This window comes from Procambarus clarkii, chromosome 70, assembly GCF_040958095.1.
Source record: "Procambarus clarkii isolate CNS0578487 chromosome 70, FALCON_Pclarkii_2.0, whole genome shotgun sequence".
Lineage (NCBI taxonomy): Eukaryota > Metazoa > Arthropoda > Malacostraca > Decapoda > Cambaridae > Procambarus > Procambarus clarkii.
The window spans coordinates 29,403,198-29,424,026 of record NC_091219.1 but is presented as its reverse complement, the minus strand read 5'-3'; the positions used below and the strand labels follow the sequence as shown (position 1 = coordinate 29,424,026).

Sequence of the window (20,829 nt, the reverse complement as noted above, 5' to 3'; positions counted from 1 at the left end):
TGTACCTCTACTCAAATTGTTGGGTAATTTCCTCGTTTTCTGAATCACAGATTTCTTATCCTTGATTTTCTCTGAATTTTCAGAGTGCATTACTTGGCCAAGCTAATGTGTTTTAATTTTGTTTAGATTATTCTTGATAATACGAATGCTAAACTCATTGCTCGTGTAATGGCAGCAATGGAATGCAACAGACTCGCCATTCTCCAGTCTGCATAATACTCCTATTTTCAGTGCAGCATGAACATTTACCTTATGTTTCTACATTTTGTCACTGTGTGATACAGCAGGAGTTGCAGGACAGTTGGTAAGTGCCACAATGCTTGAAACTAATCCAAAAAAATTGTCAAACAACAAATCAGTTTGAAATCAAAAGCCTCAAATGGCATTTGGAAGAGCCTATCTGTGCTGCTGTAAGCAGATGTAATGTGCTTTGTTCGCCATATAAAAGTACCCACTACCGCCTGCCCAAGACATGCAAGACGTGTCATGTGGGTAGGCACCTAGCATAATTGAGCACCTAGGTTGCTCAACTGGCATAAAGTGCATTTTGTTTGGATATTTCAAAACTTTGGACAAAACTGCTTAACAGTACTCATAAAATGTGTAATGTAATACTGTGCTAATTTGGGGCCTAAAATATTGTATTTCACTTCCCAATAACCAACCATCTCATATTTGACCATAGAAAGTGTGGGGCACCTATATGGTACATTGCAACTTAAAAAAATCTAGATGTCAGTGTTCTGGCAACCTTAAAAATTTAGACTGATTTGCCTACCAATTCAGTATTTCAAGATGACAATGGCAAGCCAAGATTTAATTATAATATGTGGGGGAAAAAATGCATACTGTCCTGGCATTGTTACAGTAATACTAACCATTCATATATATTTTTAAATTTGATTGTACAGTACTTTTATCTTAATTAGTAAATATTAAATATAATTATTTGCTATATATACTGTGCTATATATATGGTAAATACAGTTAATTGCATGCGAGTTTCCAGTACTACCAACGCAGATGCCATGTGCTTTTTCCCTCTGGTAAAATGGTTGACTTCTCATGTCTTGAATTAAAAAATAAGGTGGGGGGAGGAGGTGAATACCTTGTGAATAAAAAAGATTTTTAAGTTAAAATAGTCATTATGGAGCAGGTGAAAGTAAGAGAAAGTTCTTTATTACCATATAATATTAAGTGATATTATATAGCTTCTCCAAGAACAGGAGCCCATAGAGTTTAGCTAAGGAAATAGATACAGTGGCTCCTACATATACGAATTTAATCAGTTCCCAGAGATGGGTCGTAACGAAACAAATTTTCCTGTAAGAAATAATGTAAATTAAATTAATCCGTGCCACACTCCCAAAAATATTAACTTCAAAATACATTTCATACATAATACATACATATTTTATACTATAATATGTACAAGTTATAGCTTACCTTTATTGATTACTCTTGTTGGCGTATAGGATGACTGTGAGGAGGGGGGGGGGGGAGGAGGAGAGGTGCTTAGTGTTTGGAAGGGAGTCCTTTCCATTATATCATCAAACAGTGTTGACTTCCCTGGGGTACTCTCTCTCCTACGTTTTGCCTGCATATCACTACGACCGTGGTTGTGACTCACTGCTCGTTTTTCCTCACTAAGAACCTTTCCATTGAGACTTGTTTTCCCTACGTTTTAACATTTGTCTGTAGTGATGCATCACAGTGTCATTGAAAAGGTTAAGCCAACAGCCTACTGCAGCTTGATATGGGCAAGTCGTTTCAACAAAACTTTGCATTTCTTTCCATACTACACACCACTTCTTAATTGTTGAGGAACCCATAGCGTGATATATAATAATTACTTTCATATTTAGAAAGCAAAAAAGCTGAAAACAATGAAATACTTTACAAAGAATTCAAGTGCGATTGTCACTAAGCGGGCGGTCTGGTAAACTGAAGCGGGGTTACCCGTGCCAGCTAGGAACACGTGCTCCAGTTGACCCATACGTGCATCAACAAAGTCGCTAGTCGAGGCAAAAGTTGTAAGTCGAGTCAAATTTTCTGACATAATTGGGGGTCATAACTCGAAAAATTTGTAAGTAGGGTTATTCGTAAGTCTAAGTTCCACTGTACACTATACTGAAAAAACATATCAAAATTTCTCTTTTGTGAACAAAGTTTTGAGTGGTTGGAACAATTTAAGGGAGAAGGTGGTGGATGCCAAAACCATTTAAAAAGTCACATAAAAAAAGACTATTGAGTAGACAAGACTCCATGAGCATAGATCTTATCCCGTAATTACACTTGGATAATTGCTTGCAAACACATAGTGAGAGTGAGTGAGTGTAGTAAGAATATAAAAATACAGTACATTTATATGAATGTGCAATTTGAATTTTGTGTTATTCATCTGTTAGGGAAGTCATGTTGTATCTCAATGTCGTATCTCAAAGATAACTCACTTCCTTTATTTTAATGTCTTTTTATATATATAGTATGTACTTAGTACTTCACAGTAAGGCTTTGACGATATGTTGAACACAAAAGAATCGGCATTCAGTATTTTTAATTTCTTTATGGATTTTTACTTCGAAAGAAAGATCACAAAAACAAGAAGTTTGTGTTCAGAAACAAAGATGGTGAGGATATATACAGATAGCACTTGAACAGAGAAAGCATCATAGACAGAAACAGTGGAATAACAAGCAGATCTTACATGACTCAATCAATAGATGACATTGAATAACTACTTATGCAATTTTAAATTACTCATATATCTTATAAATTATGAAACAGTAGAATTTATAATGTCCTTGTCTTATATTTAGATTACAATATCAAATACTTTTAATATGACAAGATTCAACTGTGTTTCTTTCAAAAACTTATAAACAGTATACAGTATTAATTTTCAAAAAATTTGAGGAATATTCCAGACAATTGAATAGTTTGAATTTCTTAGATACACTAAAATACGAACAGTAATACATTGTTTCTTAAAATAGTTCATTAGAATCTTGAGAAGAGTTAGAACGGGTGACCTGATAAATTGTTATTATATTTTAACCACAATAAGGTTGAAGGTTAGGAAGATAACAGAAGCATGAAGACTTGAGGAGCATTATGAGCTGAAAGGTAGATAACTTCCTGCCTCAGAGGTGGAGAAAGACCCATGATTGACATAAATCCATTTTTGACACATGAGGCTTGCATTAGCAAAATATATTTCTGCAGCATTGCAAAACTGATTTTTTTTAAAAGCCTCAAGTAATCTAGGTAAGAAAGCCTTTAGAATACTGTATACATGAGACCCAGAATAAAGTATGCATCCATTGTATGAAATCATCACTTAAATAAGCTAAATAAATCTAAAGAAAGTGCATAGTGCAGAGATAATCAACAAGGATGTTCTTAGAATTGAGAGGAATGAGATACAGTGACATATTTAGAACTGACACTCACAACATTGGAAGACAGGTGGGAAGTTACAGCAATTACAAGTTTCTAAGGGTGTTTGATAAAGTAAAGAAGGCAGCATTGGTTAAAATGTGTAATGCAGTAGTGAAGCAGATGGACATCAATGGAAATTAGAAAATATGAGTTGAAATTTGTCAGGAAGTTATGTTTTGACCATAAGAGTTGTGAATGAATGGAAGAAGTAATAGAAGATGTTGAAGGGATGGCTATTCACAAACTCCTTGGCAGTGCTCATGTTATTTTTTTTTTCAATGTTGTTTTTACAAGTCAGTTTTATGCTCAATTCTGCTGGCAGAGTCATTGCATTAACCAATTCACTAGCTAGAAAGGTAAGGCTTGAGCACTAAAGATCAACCCTGCAGGCACACCTAAGTGTGTGTGCACCACATATTTGTGGTGTACACTTTCACCATACAGGCAAGTATACAGGCAGATTTGTAAACCTCATTCTGGAGACATTGATGTGTCAACACATCAAGCAGCCCACAACTGTTGTTGTCAATGTGTGTGATTACGACTGTTGGTAGTCGTCGACTTCAACTTGAAAATCCATAGCTGGGAGGCATATGAAGCTAGTACAGAGGATTTTTGGAATTGTAGATTCGTAAATCTCATCTTGGAAACATTCATGTTTCAACATGTTAAACAAGCTACGAGGATGAGGGTAGGGGATGTTCCCTCCATGCTGGATTGGATATTTACAAGGAAAGAGGAAGAGATATTTGACATTCAGTACCTCCCTCCCTTGGGTAAAAGTGACCATGTCTTTTTACGAATAAAGTATGCAGTGCATTATAATCTGGAAGAAAATGAGGTTGAAGCAGTTTAAAAGCCAGAGTTCAGGAGAGGTCATTATGGAGAACTCAGACATTTCTTTAAGGAATTTGACTGGAAAGACTTGCTGTTAGGACATGAAGTAAATGAGATGTATGTCAAATTTTGTGAAATATATGATAAAGGCACAATAAAATTTATACCAAAGCAGAGATGCAGAACTATGAAACAGGAATGGTTCAACAGAAATTGCGAGAGGGCCAGAAACCAAAAGACACAAAAATGGAATCAATATAGGAAGAGGCCAAACCCCCCAAACATACCAGCTGATACAAAGATGTGAGAAACAACTACTGTATACTGCAGTGAGGAGAGAGGCAGAAAGAAATTTTGAAAAATGGATTGCGGACATATGTAAAACAGAATCAGGTCTATTCTATAAATTCATAAACAACAAATTGCAGGTAAAGAATAATATCCAGAGGTTGAAAATGGGAAACAGATTCACAGAAAATGAAATAGAAATGTGTGAAACATTAAATGAAAAGTTCCAAAGTGTGTTTGTACAAAATGAAATCTTCAGAGAACCAGACACAATAAGAAATCCAGAGAACAACATAGAGCGGATATAGGTGTCTAGAGATGAAGTGGAAAATATGCTAAAGGAGCTCAGTAAGAACAAAGCAGCTGGCCCAGATGGCGTTTCACCATGGGTTCTGAGAGAATGTGCATCTGAGCTCAGCATTCCACTTCACCTGATCTTTCAAGCATTCCTGTGTACAGGAATCGTAGCAGACGTGTGGAAACAGGCTAACATAGTTCCAATCTACAAAAGTGGCAGCAGGGAAGACCCCCCTCAATTATTAGACCTGTATCATTGACAAGTGTAATAGTGAAAGTATTGGAAAAACTAATCAAAACTAAATGGGTAGAACACCTGGAGAGAAATGATATAATATCAGACAGACAGTATGGTTTTCGATCTGGAAGATCCTGTGTATCGAATTTAATCAGTTTCTATGATCAAGCCACAGAGATACTGTATTACAGGAAAGAGATGGTTGGGTTGACTGCATCTATCTGGACCTAAAAAAGGCTTTCGACAGAGTTCCACATAAGAGGTTGTTCTGGAAACTGGAAAATATTGGAGGGGTGACAGGTAAGCTTCTAACATGGATGAAAAATTTTCTGACTGATAGAAAAATGAGGGCAGTAATCAGAGGCAATGTATCGGAATGGAGAAATGTCACAAGTGGAGTACCACAGGGTTCAGTTCTTGCACCAGTGATGTTTATTGTCTACATAAATGATCTACCAGTTGGTATACAGAATTATATGAACATGTTTGCTGATGATAAGATAATAGGAAGGATAAGAAATTTAGATGATTGTCATGCCCTTCAAGAAGACCTGGACAAAATAAGTATATGGAGCACCACCTGGCAAATGGAATTTAATGTTAATAAATGTCATGTGATGGAATGTGGAATAGGAGAACATAGATCCCACACAACCTATATATTATGTGAGAAATCTTTAAAGAATTCTGATAAAGAAAGAGATCTAGGGGTGGTTCTAGATAGAAAACTATCACCTGAGGACCACATAAAGAATATTGTGCAAGGAGCCTATGCTATGCGTTCAAACTTCAGAATTGCATTTAAATACATGGATGGCGATATACTAAAGAAATTGTTCATGACTTTTGTTAGACCAAAGCTAGAATATGCAGCTGTTGTGTGGTGCCCATATCTTAAGAAGCACATCAACAACTGGAAAAGGTGCAAAGACATGCTACTAAGTGGCTCCCAGAACTGAAGGGCAAGAGCTACGAGGAGAGGTTAGAAGCATTAAATATGCCAAAACTTAGAAGACAGAAGAAAAAGAGGTGATATGATCACTACGTACAAAATAGTAACAGGAATTGATAAAATCGACAGGGAAGATTTCCTGAGACCTGGCACTTCAAGAACAAGAGGTCATAGATTTAAATTTGCTAAACACAGATGCCCAAGAAATATAAGAAAATTCACCTTCGCAAATAGAGTGGTAGACGGTTGGAACAAGTTAAGTGAGAAGGTGGTGGAAGCCAAGACCGTCAGTAGTTTCAAAGCGTTATATGACAAAGAGTGCTGGGAAGACGGGACACCACGAGCATAGCTCTCATCCTGTAACTACACTTAGACATACATACAACATATACATACATTAGAACACACATACATACATTCCTACATGCTTAAATATATATACATACATACACAGTGGCACTTTTGTTTACGAACTTAATCCGTTCCAAGAGATGGCTCGTACTCCAAAAATTCATAAACCAGAATGAATTTTCCCATAAGAAATAATGTGAAATGAATAATCTGTTCCATACACCCAAAAACATTAACTTAAAAATACATTTTATACAGAATACTACTTATATTTTTTCTATACCTTACCCTTATTGAGGACTCTTGTTGGTGTATGGAAGAAGGTGAGGAGGAGAGGTGTTAGCGTTTGGAAGGGGAGTCCCCTTCCATTGTAACATTTGACAGTGATGCCATTTCTGGAGTACCCTCTCTCCTATGTTTTGCAGGCTTACAACAAGGACCTGGTTGTGGCTCACTGCTTGATTGCCTTACGAAGAATCTGTCTATAGACACACTTTTCCCCTTCATTTTACAGTAACACTTTTCCATACTGAGTCATATCTGGGTGAGTCTTTTCAGCCAAACTGCAGTTTTTTTCCATACTGCACACATTTTTTTAATGAGGATGGGACATCCTCTACTGCCTCTACTTAGAACTATTTTCTTAGGTTGAACTTTACCGCTGACGTTCATGGAACCCATGGCGTGATATATAATGAAAAACTTTTATGTTCAGAAACCAAAATATCAGAAAAACAATGAAATTCTTCATAAAGAATTTAAGCGTGGTCATCACTAGGCGGGATACACTGGTAAACTGAGCGTGCCTCGCCCTGCGCCCAGCAGGACCATGTGCTCCAAAGAAATTGGCTTCAAATACCAAAAAACTCATAAACCAGAGCATTCGTAAACCAAGGTTCCACTGTATATGAGTAAGTTTGGAATGATATAAATAGAAGCCGTTTCATATGGGCCAATAGGCTTCCAGTAATTATATTTCTTATGTTCTTATGATCTTTCTGATAATACTGTACTGTACTTTGAATCTCTGATTGTGTTATTTAACATGAATGGCTTGAAGTACAGGTAACATAGAGAAAAAAGGATACCCACCAGTCAATAATCATTAATTTAAAATTTTTATATTTATTTGCAGGAAATCGCAAGCCTAAGAAAGCCAAGCTAGACTCCTCTGCTCAAGTAAGTTGAGTTTTTGTTTTACAATTGTCTAATGTCATCATCATCATCATCATCATCATCATAATCATAATCATAATTCACTCTCATAGTGAAGCCATTATCAGTGCAGCCAACTATCATTTGCAAGTAGTGAGGATAAATTAATTATTGTTGTTTAGCTCAACAGTTGCCATGTATTTGAGATTAAAGTATTTTAAGTTAGGGAATTTAAATATAATTATAATAAGTTAGCCATGTAATGACAAAGTAACAAATTCTTTGTACGTGGTGTTTTACTAAGAGCTTCTGGAAATTGGTATTTTGTCATGTACTATGTTAAATGTAATGATAGAAGGTAACACACAGTGTATAAGTGTGCCATTGATACAGTTTAACCCTAATAATTGTCATGCTAACATACCTCTGAAACTTTGGTCTCCATATGTACATATGTCCACTCTGTCTTTCTTGAAAATATTTGCATGACATTTCAAATAAAAAAAATAATTTACAGAATATGCTTATTGGCTTTTCTGCTCTTTTGTAGTCTAGAATGATTGCTTTTAATATTAACACAGTTTGAGCTTTGAAACAAGTGACACGAGCCATTCTATTGCTAGCTAAGCTCTACATTTGTATGGGACAATGTTATATTACCGGTATATATATGTAGACAAGTAAATACTGTGCATATATGTGACAAGTAAATACTGTGCATATATGATACTGTATGTGAATGTGTTTGTGCTGCCACTCTAGATACTGTAAAATTAAGTAAAATTTCAGTACTTAAATATAAACAAAATTTTGTTGTCTTTGATTTCCATTCCTTTGATGATTCGTTTTTTAATACTGAGGGCAGTTGAAAAATTTTGCAATTTAGGGTCAAAGCTAAATGAAAGGAATCTATGTTTTAGTAAATTTATAGTTGAATGCATGGGTATTTGTTTGTTAATTTGATAAATGTGATATAAAGTACATTTGTTTAGCCTGAGGATTTAAAGTACCGGTATTTCATCTGAGAAAATTATAGTTTGGAAAATTTGAGCATCATGTGTCAAAATCTCTCAAAAAAATTAATGTTCCATAGCAAAGGAAATTCATTGATGCGTGTCTCACTGCAAGATTGGCTAAGTACAGTAAGTGTAGTCCGTACACTACACTACACTACACTACACTAAGTGTAGTGTAAGTACAGTAGTTCAAGATTGATTAAAAACTCTTGAGGATGATCAGTGGTCAAGACTGCCTTTAAATTGTATCATCAAGTCAACTGAATCCTGATTTAAGAACTTGATTATTACAAATTGGCATATCAAAGTCGATGAAATTTGGATTCTGCAAGATGGGGTTCCACAGAACCTCAGCACTTTTGAGAATGGCTTTAAAAGTCGTGAACTTGAATTGTATGTAGCTGATGCAGCCAATTTTGTTCTGCATTGCTGAGGGGAGACAAGATCTAGATTCATCATTGGTATCCTGAACCAAAAATGGAATCAATAAAATGGAAGCACCCAAACTCTCTAACGTCCAAGAAGTTCAGAAATTAACTTTCTGGGCGCTAGATTATGCCTCTATTTTCTAAGATGCTAAAATAAATATATTTTTTGATAACATGCTACATATGTGGGTCTGTGAGCCACTCCAAGTAATAGCCTGATGGATCAAGCTCTCACAAGTCAAGCCTGGTCCTGGGCCAGGCTTGGGGAGTAAAAGAACCCTATCCAGCTACAATCCAGGTGCAAGAGAAACCATGGAAAATGCTGTCAAGGTGTGGTCCTACTTCAAGACAATGTGTTTGTCCACAAACTCATGTCACACAGGCATCCATCTGCAACTACTGTAGTTTCTAACAACTCGGCCATCCTCAGTACAGCCCAAGTCTCTCCTCAACCAACTCTTGCCTGCTTCAAATCCTTCGGTCCCATATATGTGTGGGACTGAAGCCGCCGGCTTCTTGTCCTCATCGAGGCCACTAGTATTAGTGGCCCTCAGGTAAAAGTGTGGCTTTAGGAACTGATGGAAGACTTCAGTTAGACCGGCATAGTGTGTTTAAAGATCAAGTGGAGTAAGTGGAGTCAAGGAATACTGCAATGTATTGAATTGTGTATTATATACAGTACAGGGGAGTCATATATAACATGTCAGTTAATTAATTAAGTTCCTTGAATGCAGCTTGTTATCTAAAAAGTGTTATATAAACTGAATAATATGTGGGAAAAAATAGGACTACTTTCTCAGTAATAGAGGAAGGGAAAGTGCCTGAACTGAGTGGGATAGTGTCAAACCAAGTGGCACAGAGATGAAGTAAAGAGGCATCTGCTAGAATTTGATATGACTAATGGTCTTGACCTGAAATACAGTACTGTATGTAATACAGTAAATCATTGGAACCAGAAAGTTATAAGACGGCCAATATACAAGAATGAAGACAGAAGAGAAACTAAAGTACAGGCCAGTGTCCCTAACTTGAATACCATGCAGAGTGATGGAGAAGATTGTAAGGGAAGTAAGACCAATAGCATAATTTTAGAAGAGAGACTTCATAACACATTACCAGCAGTGGTTCAGTGATGTTAAATTTTACCTCACAAACTTGTTAAAATTATGTGACCAATTGTGTAAAATTAAACAAGATAGAGAAGGGTGGGCAGATTGCGTACTTTTCTGGGGGGAGCCCCTTTGGCTCCCCGGAGCTATCCGGGCTGATATGAATGATTTTAGACCCTGGCATCAGTCAATGTGCATAGAGTTCTAGGCCTACCAGGGACCACGAGCCAGAATCTGGCCCCTTCAGAGAGGCACGAGGAGCAATGGCCTAGAGCTTCCAACCAATGGAAAGCTTCCAACCCCATGTGGTTGGAAGCTTTCTGTGTCTGCCATTAACCAGGTCAGGCACCCAGAAAGGTAAGCACCCCAAAACAAACCCCCTATTCTGGTTAAAATATTGTTACTGAAAGCCAAACTAGTGAACAGAACTCCCCAAATGAAAACGAGCAATCAAGCATGACAGTCACTACGTCACCGCACTGCTGTCTGCGCAACCCATCCCCCTCCCCGGGAAGGAGAAGGGGAAGCCCCAGACCCCTGCGCCGTCTATCCACCCTGCAGGTCTGTGGCTAATGTGAAACTGGCAAGGTCTTGCACCTCTTGCTCCTGAGGTTTCCAGTTCTGTGCCTTGTGGTGTGGTGCTGTCTGCAGTGGTGCGCGAGGCAGAAGTACTTTCTCAAGTAGTCAGGCTGCGTGCATTTAAGGTCCCCTTCCCTAGGTGCCCTGTAAGTACTGCCCTTGGAGGCTTGGGGTTACCGTCCACGTCTCTTTGGGATCTACCTCCGCTAGGTCTTTTGCTGCTTGGTGATTGACCACCCTTGGAGTTAGCTGGGGTGTTTCATGCACCCCTGTTTTCCTCTGGGTAGGGGGTAGTTTTCATCACTGGTTGAGCCGCAATGTACTGTGCAGCTAGTTAACACCTCACATAGCGGCTGGCTCTGTTCTGCCTGGGCACGTTGTCCTATTGCGGGGTTTTTATTTTCCGTTTTGTTATCCTGCCTGGTGGGCAGGTCTGCCCCTTAATTTTGGTCACACCCCTATTGTATCTCGGTGGTCCTCTGCTAGGCCCCTTCCAAGTGGTTGGGCACCATTCCTTCTCCCCGTCCCATCCCAAATCCTTATCCTGACCCTTTCCAAGTGCTATATAGTCGTAATAGCTTGGCGCTTTCCCCCCCTGATAGTTCCTTTCCCTTCCCTTCTGCTAGGCCCCCGCGAGTGTACACGTCCTGGGGGGTTCAGCTTTAGCAGTTTTGTTTGGTAATTTTGGGGAACCGGTTAGCAGTACCTTGCCTGGGTTTCCCTTAGCAAGATAACCCGACTAAGGGCCCTGGGAAACCCTGCGAGGGCTCTTTGGTCGGATGGATGTGACCCCTGGGTCCCCTCTCGCATCGTGCAAGTTTGAACGTTGTTCTGTTCCCTTGTCTCAGTGTTACACTCACCAGATGTGCCTCTGTCATGCGACCTGTTGGGTCGGTGACACTTTTGACCCAGAGTCTTGTGAGTTTTGTTCCTTGTTTGTACTCCAATTCACCCAGTTCACTGATAATGTTATGTGGATACAGGCAGTTTCACCTTCGCATGCTTGGTTTCGGTTGCTGCAATGCGCTAGGTTGGTTGCTACCCCGGATGCCCCGAGACTTTCCTGCTTTGGTTATAGGGACCCAGACTTGGGAGTTAGTCATCTCGACTTTAGTTCAGTCTGCGCCCTTTTGTCCTTCCCCTTCTGTTGTTTGTCCTGGTCCTCTCCCCTTGGTTCCAGCTCCGAAGCGTCTTGAGGGTTTCGGGGTCAGGGCAGGGTTTAGTTGGTGTTGAGAGACTGCTGGTTTTGGGGGATGCCCCTTCCGGTGTGGCAAAGGAGACATTCAAACCTGGTCCTCCAGCTGAGGCTTTCGGGTCTGGCTAGTGGGGCCCCTCTTCATTCCTGCATTTTCAGAGGCTCCTGCCTTTTATTTTGAGGTGGGGAGGGGGGATTGGAGGACGGCTTGTTCCCAGGTCCTCGTGGGGAAGTTCCCGGGGAGGGGAAGGGGTTGATTTGGGGGCCTTGGGCTCCATTGGACCCCGCAGGGCTTTTGTAATCTCTGAGCTGGGCTTCATGTTACAAGGTGTGAGGTTTTCTTTTTCCACATCCTCGTATGAGTTGGATTTGGCGTCTACCCCTCTGCAGGGTTTGGTTCCGTGATCCTGTGTTCTTTGATCACATCCTTCTGGATGTTTTCGGCATTTCGCATTCCGTCTCATGTGGTGCGGGATGCTATTGTGTCTTGCCTCCTGTGCAACCCGGATTACACCTTCATAATGGATCCCTTTTCCTTCGTGTATGAATCGTCCTTTCCTTACTGGGTTCGTTATGAGGTTCCAGAGTCGTCCTGGTTTGTAGACTGCCCCTTATTCTCGTTGGAGGTGTGGCATTCATTCTGTTGATCCCGTGCGCTTGAGTGGTGTGAGGCTCATATGGTGGTCCAGATTTTCCTGGGGACGAGTTTGAGCACCTCAATGTGTGTGCTTGTTCACCCCTGCCCGTCCTCGAGATGTCAGCATAGTGAAGTCTCATGTTAAGTTTCCCTCCCTTTCAGCTGTAATGGTCGCTGTGGACTTGCATGTCCATGTGGCTTCAGTTTTGCGATTATTTTCCCTTCCTGAGCTGTCCTCGGACTGGCTTGAGGAGGATGTGGAGGCGCTTGGGGTAGCTACTGGGTCTGGTGTGTTGGGCTCGGCAGTATGTGCATCGTCTGCTCTTTTAAAACTGTTCACGCCGATCCTGCAAGATGCAGTGTAGCTGTTTTTTGCTTCCAGTCTCGCGTGATGGCACGCAGTGCTTGCTTCCTCTGTGGAATCTGCTTGGGCTCTGGCTCTTAAGATTTCTTTGCCTTTTTGCTTATTGCTGTTTGCAGAGTCTGTGGTTGTGTAGTATCTGCAGGTAGCTTCTTCTAGTTGCCGTTCCATGTCGGACTTATTGGTACTCCGGGGAGCCCATGTGGGGGTCTTCCCGGAAAGGTCGTGCCAAGGCTCGTGGTTTATTCCATCGTAGTAAGCCAGCGCCCCTTCCCTTCCTCGGGATGTCAGCTTTGTGAAGTTTCATGTGAAGTTCGGAGCCGGAGCAGCCTTTGGAACCGTCTTCATCTGGTTGGTGTGATGATCGCTCTGTGTGGAGGTTGGGTCCCCGTAAGAGGCGTCGGCCCTTTTGCGGTTCGTCCCATTGACAGGGCGATAGGGGGGCGGCTCGCGCTGTTTACTCAGGCAAGGTCCCACGATTTGTGGGCCTTTCGGGTTGTTTTGTGCGTCCTGCGTTGGCGTTGGGTGGCCCTGCCTCCTTTAGGAGTTTCGGGGTTGGCGGGCAGGCCTCTTCTCCTGCGCTCCTGTCAAGTCATCTTGGAGTGGGTTCACTTGGGAGTGGTCGAAATGACCTCGTCCCTCTGGTAGGTTTCCCGCCTGTTTCCGGTTTCAAAACAGGACGACGTGGATTTCGGGTTCATTCTGGACTTATCCCATCTGAACCCCTGGGTTTATTGCTGCACCTTTCGGATGACTAATCTGTCCCAGGTCTGTCTTGTCTTGGAGCCGGGCTCTTGGATGGTGTTCTTGGACCTCAAGGACGCGTATTGGCATGTCCCGATTCATCCGGGGCTCAGGGACTGGCTCGCTTTTGTTGTGGAGCGTCAGAGTTACCACTTTCGTTGCTTTCATTCTGCTTGAATCTGGCACCTCACGTTTTCACATGCCTTACCCGGGTTGTGGTGACCCGTCTGCGTCTCTTAGGGGGTTCGGGTTCTGGCCTACCTCGACGATTGGCTGGTGTGTGTGCTCCCAGCCAGTCCATATGTCTGCTTGGCAGGGAGTTAGTTCTTTCTCAGCTTGCTGGGTTTGGGTTCCTGGTGAACTGGAGGAAGTCTTATCTGGTTCCCTTTCAGGTTCGGTCTTGGTTGGATCTTGTGTGGGACACTCGGACCGTATCTTTGTCTCTCCCTCCAGAGGCTCTGCTTTGGCTGCAGTCTCGCCTTCGCCTGTTTCTGGGGGGCTCTTAGGTCACGCCTAAGGGCTTATGCGGGAGCCTGAACTTTGCCATGATGGTCTACCTGTCGGGTCGGGTTTGGCTTCGTCAGCTGTTCTGGTTCCTTCGAGGACGTCCCTTTCGCCTCTCTAGCAGTTGCTGGGTTCGGCCTCTGGGGGCCTTGCCTCGGTTGCTGCGTCGCCGGCTTACCTCTTTGGGGTTCAGTGCCTTGGTGCCTACCCGAGCCCTCACTCGATGAGTTCACGGACACGTCATTTCTTGGCTGGGGCTTTGTGACCAGTGCTCACCAGGCCGGCCAGGGATGGTGGGGTACGTCCTTCCGTCGAGCTTACAGCATGGTGCGGGAGTTCGCAGCTGTGTGGATGCTGCTTTAGAGGGTGCGGGTTGCTTGCGGATCGACGGTCTGGCTCCATTCGGACTGCTCCCCAGTGGTTCATTGCCTGAACCGCGGGGGTTTGATGCAGTCCTTGGCTCTTTGGAGCTGGTTGCTTCGGGTGACTAGTCTGCCAAGTTCTTGGGGTTTGGCTCTCCTGGCCATTCACTTTCAGGGGGGGGGGGGGGTGTCCAACATCCTGGTGGACGGCCTGACTCAGTTCATTCCCCTGTCCACAGAATGGAGAGTCGATGTCGACTCATTCAGCTGGTTCTGCTGGATGTATGGGCCTCGGGACGTTGACCTCTTCACGTCAGCATGGTTGAGGTGTCTCCTGATATATGTGTGGTGCCCTTTCCCGACTGCGAGGCCGTCGGGGTTAATTCCTTCAGGCAGGACCGGGCGAGGTGGGGTTACCTGTACCTCTTCCTCCCGGTTCAGCTGTTGCTCCAGGTCCTGGCTCACTTGGAGACTTACCAAGGGACAGTTGTCCTTCTGGCCTCTTGGTGGCCAACCCAGCCTTGGTTTCAGGTGCTGCTTGCTTGGTGTCCGAACCCGAGGGTCTTCCCGCGGCTCCGCCTCTTTCAACAGATCGGTCCTGTCCGTTACGTGGCTGGTTCGCTCTTCTCCTCGGGTTTTCGCATCTAGGTTTTCTGACTCGAGTCTATCATCACTTGTATGGAGCGCAGGTGGCTTCGTTGATGGTGTCCCACCTGTGTGCTTCGTCTTAGTGGCAGTATGAAGTTACCTGGCGGTTCTTCTGTTATTTCTTATTCTGGTGTAGGTTTACTTCTGTTTCTGAGAGGGTTATCTTGTCCTCCCTTTCGTGGTTGTTCCAGGACGTCATCTTATGCCGGGGCAGGCCTCTTCTCCTGCGCTCCTGTCAAGTCATCTCGGAGTGGGTTCCCTTGGGCGTGGTCGAAATGACCTCATCCCTCCGGTAGGTTTCCCGCCTGTATCATGCGGCGCTGGCAGAGCCGCTGCAGCTTACGTTCGTTATTGATGTTACTTCTGCTCCGTTCCGCAAGCTGTCTCGTGCATTGTTTCACTTGCGGCCTCCTTGTGCGCCTCCTGAGTCGTTCTGGTCATAGGACCGAGTGCTCTCCTTTCTTTCTTGTCCTCGGTTTGTGGTGGTCCATTTGGTTCAGGATTGATTTTCCAAGGCTCTTTTCCTAATGGAATTGGCCTCTGAGAGTTGGGTCGGGGCGCTTCATGCTTTCCTCTGACGCAGGTTTTTCTGATCTTTTGGTGCTGGTGGTAAGTTTGTTTGGTTGCAACCGTCTCCTTTTCTGGCAAAGAATGAGACTGCTGCTTTTTTGAGGAGGTCCTTGGGTTGTTGATGCTTGGTTGGTTAGGCAGGGGTGCATCATGTGTTGTGTCCAGTTGCGGCTCTCCGCCGTTACCTGCGCGCCACGGCCTCGGGGGCCGGGAACGCACTTTGGGTTAACCCGGTTACCCTTCTTCCGTATTCCAGGATTCAGGTCTCCCAGATCGTCCACAGGATTATTCGGTCCAGCCAGCCTGCAGTCTATCCTGTGCCCACGACATTTGTAAGTTTGCTGCATTGGCTATCTTCGGTAACATGTGGTTGACATTTAGGCCAGGAGTTTTTGGAAATCGAACAGTGTTCTGGCCGCTCGCTACCTTGTTAATGTTCCTAGTCCTAGTCGGGCCTGTGTCGCATTGGTTTGGTGGATGCAGCCAGTTATCTCAATTTTGAGTTGAGGAGCGAGGGTCGACCTCCTCCCAGGTAAGTCCCTTTTGTTTTGTCTTTGGGTAAGTAGCTCAGGGAAGCTAAAGGGGCTCCCCGCTCAGAAAACCAGCATTGAATGTAATGGAACATCATTTTCTGATTGAGTCCCGGAGGCTCCCCAGCAACCCTCCGTCCCTCCCTCCCTCCTGTCGCCATTTTTTCATGTGTTTTGACATCCAGCCTCAGAACTGCAGGGTTGATAGCTGGCATGGGGTCTTTGGCTTCCCCTTTTCCCCTCCTGGGGAGGGGTGGTTTTGCATAGACAGCAACGTGGTGACGCCATGCTCGTTTGCTCGTTTTTATTTAGGGGAGTTCTATCCACTAGTTTGGCTGTCAGTAGTAATATTCTTACCAGAATAGGGGCGCTTACCTTTCTGGGTGCCTGACCCCGTCGATGGCAGACATATAAAGCTTCCAACCACAAGGGGATTTCTATAGGGCATTGTTCATTGTGCCTCTCTGAGGGGGTCAGGTTCTCGCTCGTGGTTCCTGGTAGGCCTAGAACTCCATGTACATTGACTGATGCTAGGGTCGGATTCATTCATTTCAGCCCAGATAGCTCTGGAGAGCCCCCAGGTCTCACCCAGAAAATGGCATTTCATTACAGTACTGTACATTCAACACCGTTTTTTTACTGTTAGACTGTAAATACTGTATACTGTATTTACTGTATTTGATACTGTAACATGAGACTAGTGCACAATTTGGAGAAGCAGTCATAGCTAGAAGGGAGATTTCAGAGTTGCCAAATATATCTAGAGGAGTTAAACAGATGTCAGTCCTCTGATCTAAACTGATCCTACTAATGAGTGATCTTACAGAGGGGATAGACTCACTCCTTTTGGTGTTTGCTATTAACGCAAAAACTATGAGCAAGATTAATTTTGAGAAGATAGTAAGAAATAACAGAATGACCTAAGCAAATTGAAAGAATGGTCCAACAAATGAGAGTGAGTGGTGAGAACAGGAGGCTGGACACAAGGTACCAAGCAGGTGATGAAACCCCTTTAATGAAGCAGAAAGACCTTGGGCTTGATATTACACCAACCTTATCTCTAGAAGCCCACATCAATAGGGTATATACCCGTGTATGTTATATTAACCATCAAAAGAACTTCCTGTAGAAATCTGAATAAGAACTCATTCAAGACTTTATATGCCGCATAGTTTATAGTAGATCATTCTTGGAAGACAGTATGTGGCACTTTAGAGGAGTTGTAATCTTGTTAAACACAAAACAAAATGAACGTCCAAAAGTGTGCAACTAGACTAGTCTCAGGACTGAGAGGTATGAGTTACAAGGAAAGACTAATAGAATTAAACATTATTCATTGGAAGATGAAATGGTTAGAGGAGACATAATTACCACTTGTAAAGTTCTCCAAAGAAATAATAAGGCAGACAAGGACAGATTATCTGGGTTTAGGTGATACTTTAATAAAGATACACAAGTGGAACCCAATAATCAAGTGAACCACAGAGACGTTAGAAAGAATTGTTTAATTGTCAGGGTAGTAAACAAATGAAATGTACTGTGTAGTGAAGTGTAGGAAGCATATGCCATACAGTTTCAAATGTAAATATGATAGAGCTCTTATAGGCAAGGAAAGATGTGCACATGTTTATTAAAGGTTGAAATGCGGAACCAAAGAACCGGTTGCTTTCTTCTCCAGCCACGATGACATATTTCTAATAACTTTGCCCCACTTTCCATGATAAGGAAGTTTCTTCTCTCATGTACACACTCAACATGGGTTCAACACACACAGTTGTTATGCATCCCCTCACTGGTTTGGATGCCTCATGAATAGCTTCACATAAATACCTTTGCACAAATACATTATTTCATATAATGGATTATTTTGAATAATATTTACAAATAATAAATGAAGATTAGCAAAATAAAAAAAATTAGGATATGATGAAAATAGGCAGGAATGAAGTGAGGGTGAGAAACAATGTCTTTAATGATATAGTGGGATATTAATAAGTTTTGGAAGTTTGCCGTAGCAAAGCACAATTGCTGAATTGCCAATTCGATTCATTGGTACACCATTAGTACGTGTGTACATATTTGTGGGTATCACTATATGTATGCCATATGTTACAGTAATTATATCATATTTATAATGTCATAATTGCACTTTACAAGCATTTAACGAACAACTTCTTTGTATACAGTACATGGGTATCACTGATTTACTGTCTTTAAAAGTTGTGGGGAGTGTGGTAGTCTGTGAAGCAGTCAGTGATGCTCAGCACAATACCACACCTCTTGCAGTGTGTTGTTACCAGTTTGCATTTCTGTATCCTACACACTTATTTTCTTGCACACAGGGCATTCCTGTTGGGACCTGGCTTGCTTTCTAACAGGTGGTAGATAGCTAGTGCTATGTTCATTATGATGATTTTTGTAATTGAGAAACATCACCACTAAATTTTCACATTGATGTTATCTGTCCAGTTTTCATCTTATACATGCTATAAATGTTCACCATAGGTATAATTAACTTTTGTTGGGGACAGGAAGCCTGTGTAGAGTAGAACCTCAAGTGACGACTGCCTCAAATGGCGACCATTTTGGGTAACGGATGCCCCGATCGCCGTCAATTCGTCTTGTTAGGCGACCCCTCATTTGAGTAACGTCAACACCAGATGGTGGGGTCGGGGGCTGCTTCTCACACATTCTCGGACGCCGCCGACAATGCAAATAAATTATTTTTCTTTGTTTAAAGATGCTATTGATGCTGCGATGTTGCAAAGCATTGACTTTTTTGTAGAAAAACAAAATGATTTTTTTTAAAGAAAGAACAAATGTCAAAAAGGTTCGTTCGGGGTTTGTCAGGTAGGCTTCTCCATGTGTCTTTAATAATAAAAAAAAAATATATAAAAAACATTTGAACCAATTTAAAAAATGGACAAATGCCATAAAGGTTGGTTCAGTGTTTGCCGGGTACGTTGCTCCATTACAGTATTGAGAAATAAATGAAAAATACAAAGCAAATGGAACACATTTGAAACACACAAAGATTGTCATAATGGAGCAGCCTACCCGACAAACACTGAACGAATTTTTATGGCATTTGTCCGTTTTTCAAATAGTTTCAACTGGTTTTTTTTTATTATTTTTTTTTTTTTTTTATTTATTTATATATTTTTTATTTAACATGGAGCAGCCTTGCTGCCGAACACGGAACGAACCTTTTTGACATTTGTTCTGTTTTTCAAAATTCTTCATTTTTTATTTCATTTTTTATAGGAAACATGAAGCAGCCTACCTGACAAACACCGAACGAACCTTTTTCTATAAAAAAATGAAAACAAAAATTGAACAAATTTGAAAAAAAAAAAGACAAAGGTTTGCTCAGTGTATGTAAGGTAGGCTGCTCCATTATTTAAAACATCGAATATCATATTGATGTTTTTCGGTGGTAGAACGGATTATTTCTATGTGCATTCTTTTCAATCAGGAACTTCGTTTTGAATGACGTCAGTTTCACAAGACGACCACGGCGCCGGAACGGATTAAAGTCGTTATTCAAGGTTCCACTGTATATAGATATACTGTAGGCTTGTATCAAGGTCCTCCCTAAAGGTCGAACTATTGACCCTCCCCCCAACAGTTGCCTAGCCCCCGGATACGTATTTACTGCTAGGTGAACAGCGGCATTAGGTGAAAGAAAATGTGCCCAACCATATCTGTCCTGCACAAAATCAAACCCAGGATCCCTGATTGTATGTTGAGAATGGTCTAACTGTACTACCAGGTGGAAAATTGATTTGTTGTACTTGTTCACACAACTGCACACACACTTTTGTTGGACCAAAGCTGGAATATGCAGCGGTTGTGTGGTGCCCATATCTTAAGAAGCACATCAACAAACTGGAAAAGGTGCAAAGACATGCCACTAAGTGGCTCCCAGAACTGAAGGACAAGAGCTACGAGGAGAGGTTAGAGGCATTAAATATGCAAAAACTAGAAGATAGAAGAAAAAGAGGCGATATGATTACTACGTACAAAATAGTAACAGGAATCGATAAAATTGATAGGGAAGAATTCCTGAGATCCAGAACTTCAAGAACAAGATGTCATAGATTTAAACTAACGAAACAAAGCTGCCAGAGAAATATAAGAAAATTCACATTTGTAAACAGAGTGGTAGACGGTTGGAACAAGTTAGGTGAGAAAGTGGTGGAGGCCAAAACTGTCAGTAATTTCAAAGCGTTATATGACAAAGAGTGCTGGGAAGACGGGACACCACGAGCATAGCTCTCATTCTGTAACAACACTTAGGTAATTACACTTAGGTAATTACACATGTCACTTCCCTGACCATCATGTCACTTTTGTCCACCAATAATTTATACTGTAGTCTATTATGTCATTCAGTGTATAGACCTTTTCTATTTGGCCTTTAGGTTTTGTCTCCCACTATCTTCCATCTCAGCTGCATGAGTGGTTGTGTTCATGCACCCCTGGTGCTTTTCTCCACTTTTTCCTGTTTGCCCTCACTGTGTCACATATTCCAGTGTTAAGTTCAAACATGTAACTGAATAGAGTGGTAATTACATAAACATAATT

The 20,829-nt window shown here is 42.0% G+C and overlaps 1 protein-coding gene across 1 annotated transcript in view; it reads left to right on the top strand.

Annotated features, from left to right (window-relative positions):
- The window catches only part of LOC123775312 (bromodomain testis-specific protein), a 277,850-nt gene that overhangs the window by 202,913 nt on the left and 54,108 nt on the right, over positions 1-20,829 (top strand). Inside the window, 1 exon segment of the mRNA XM_045770359.2 lies at positions 7,540-7,583. Coding sequence (XP_045626315.2) covers positions 7,540-7,583 — 44 coding nt within the window.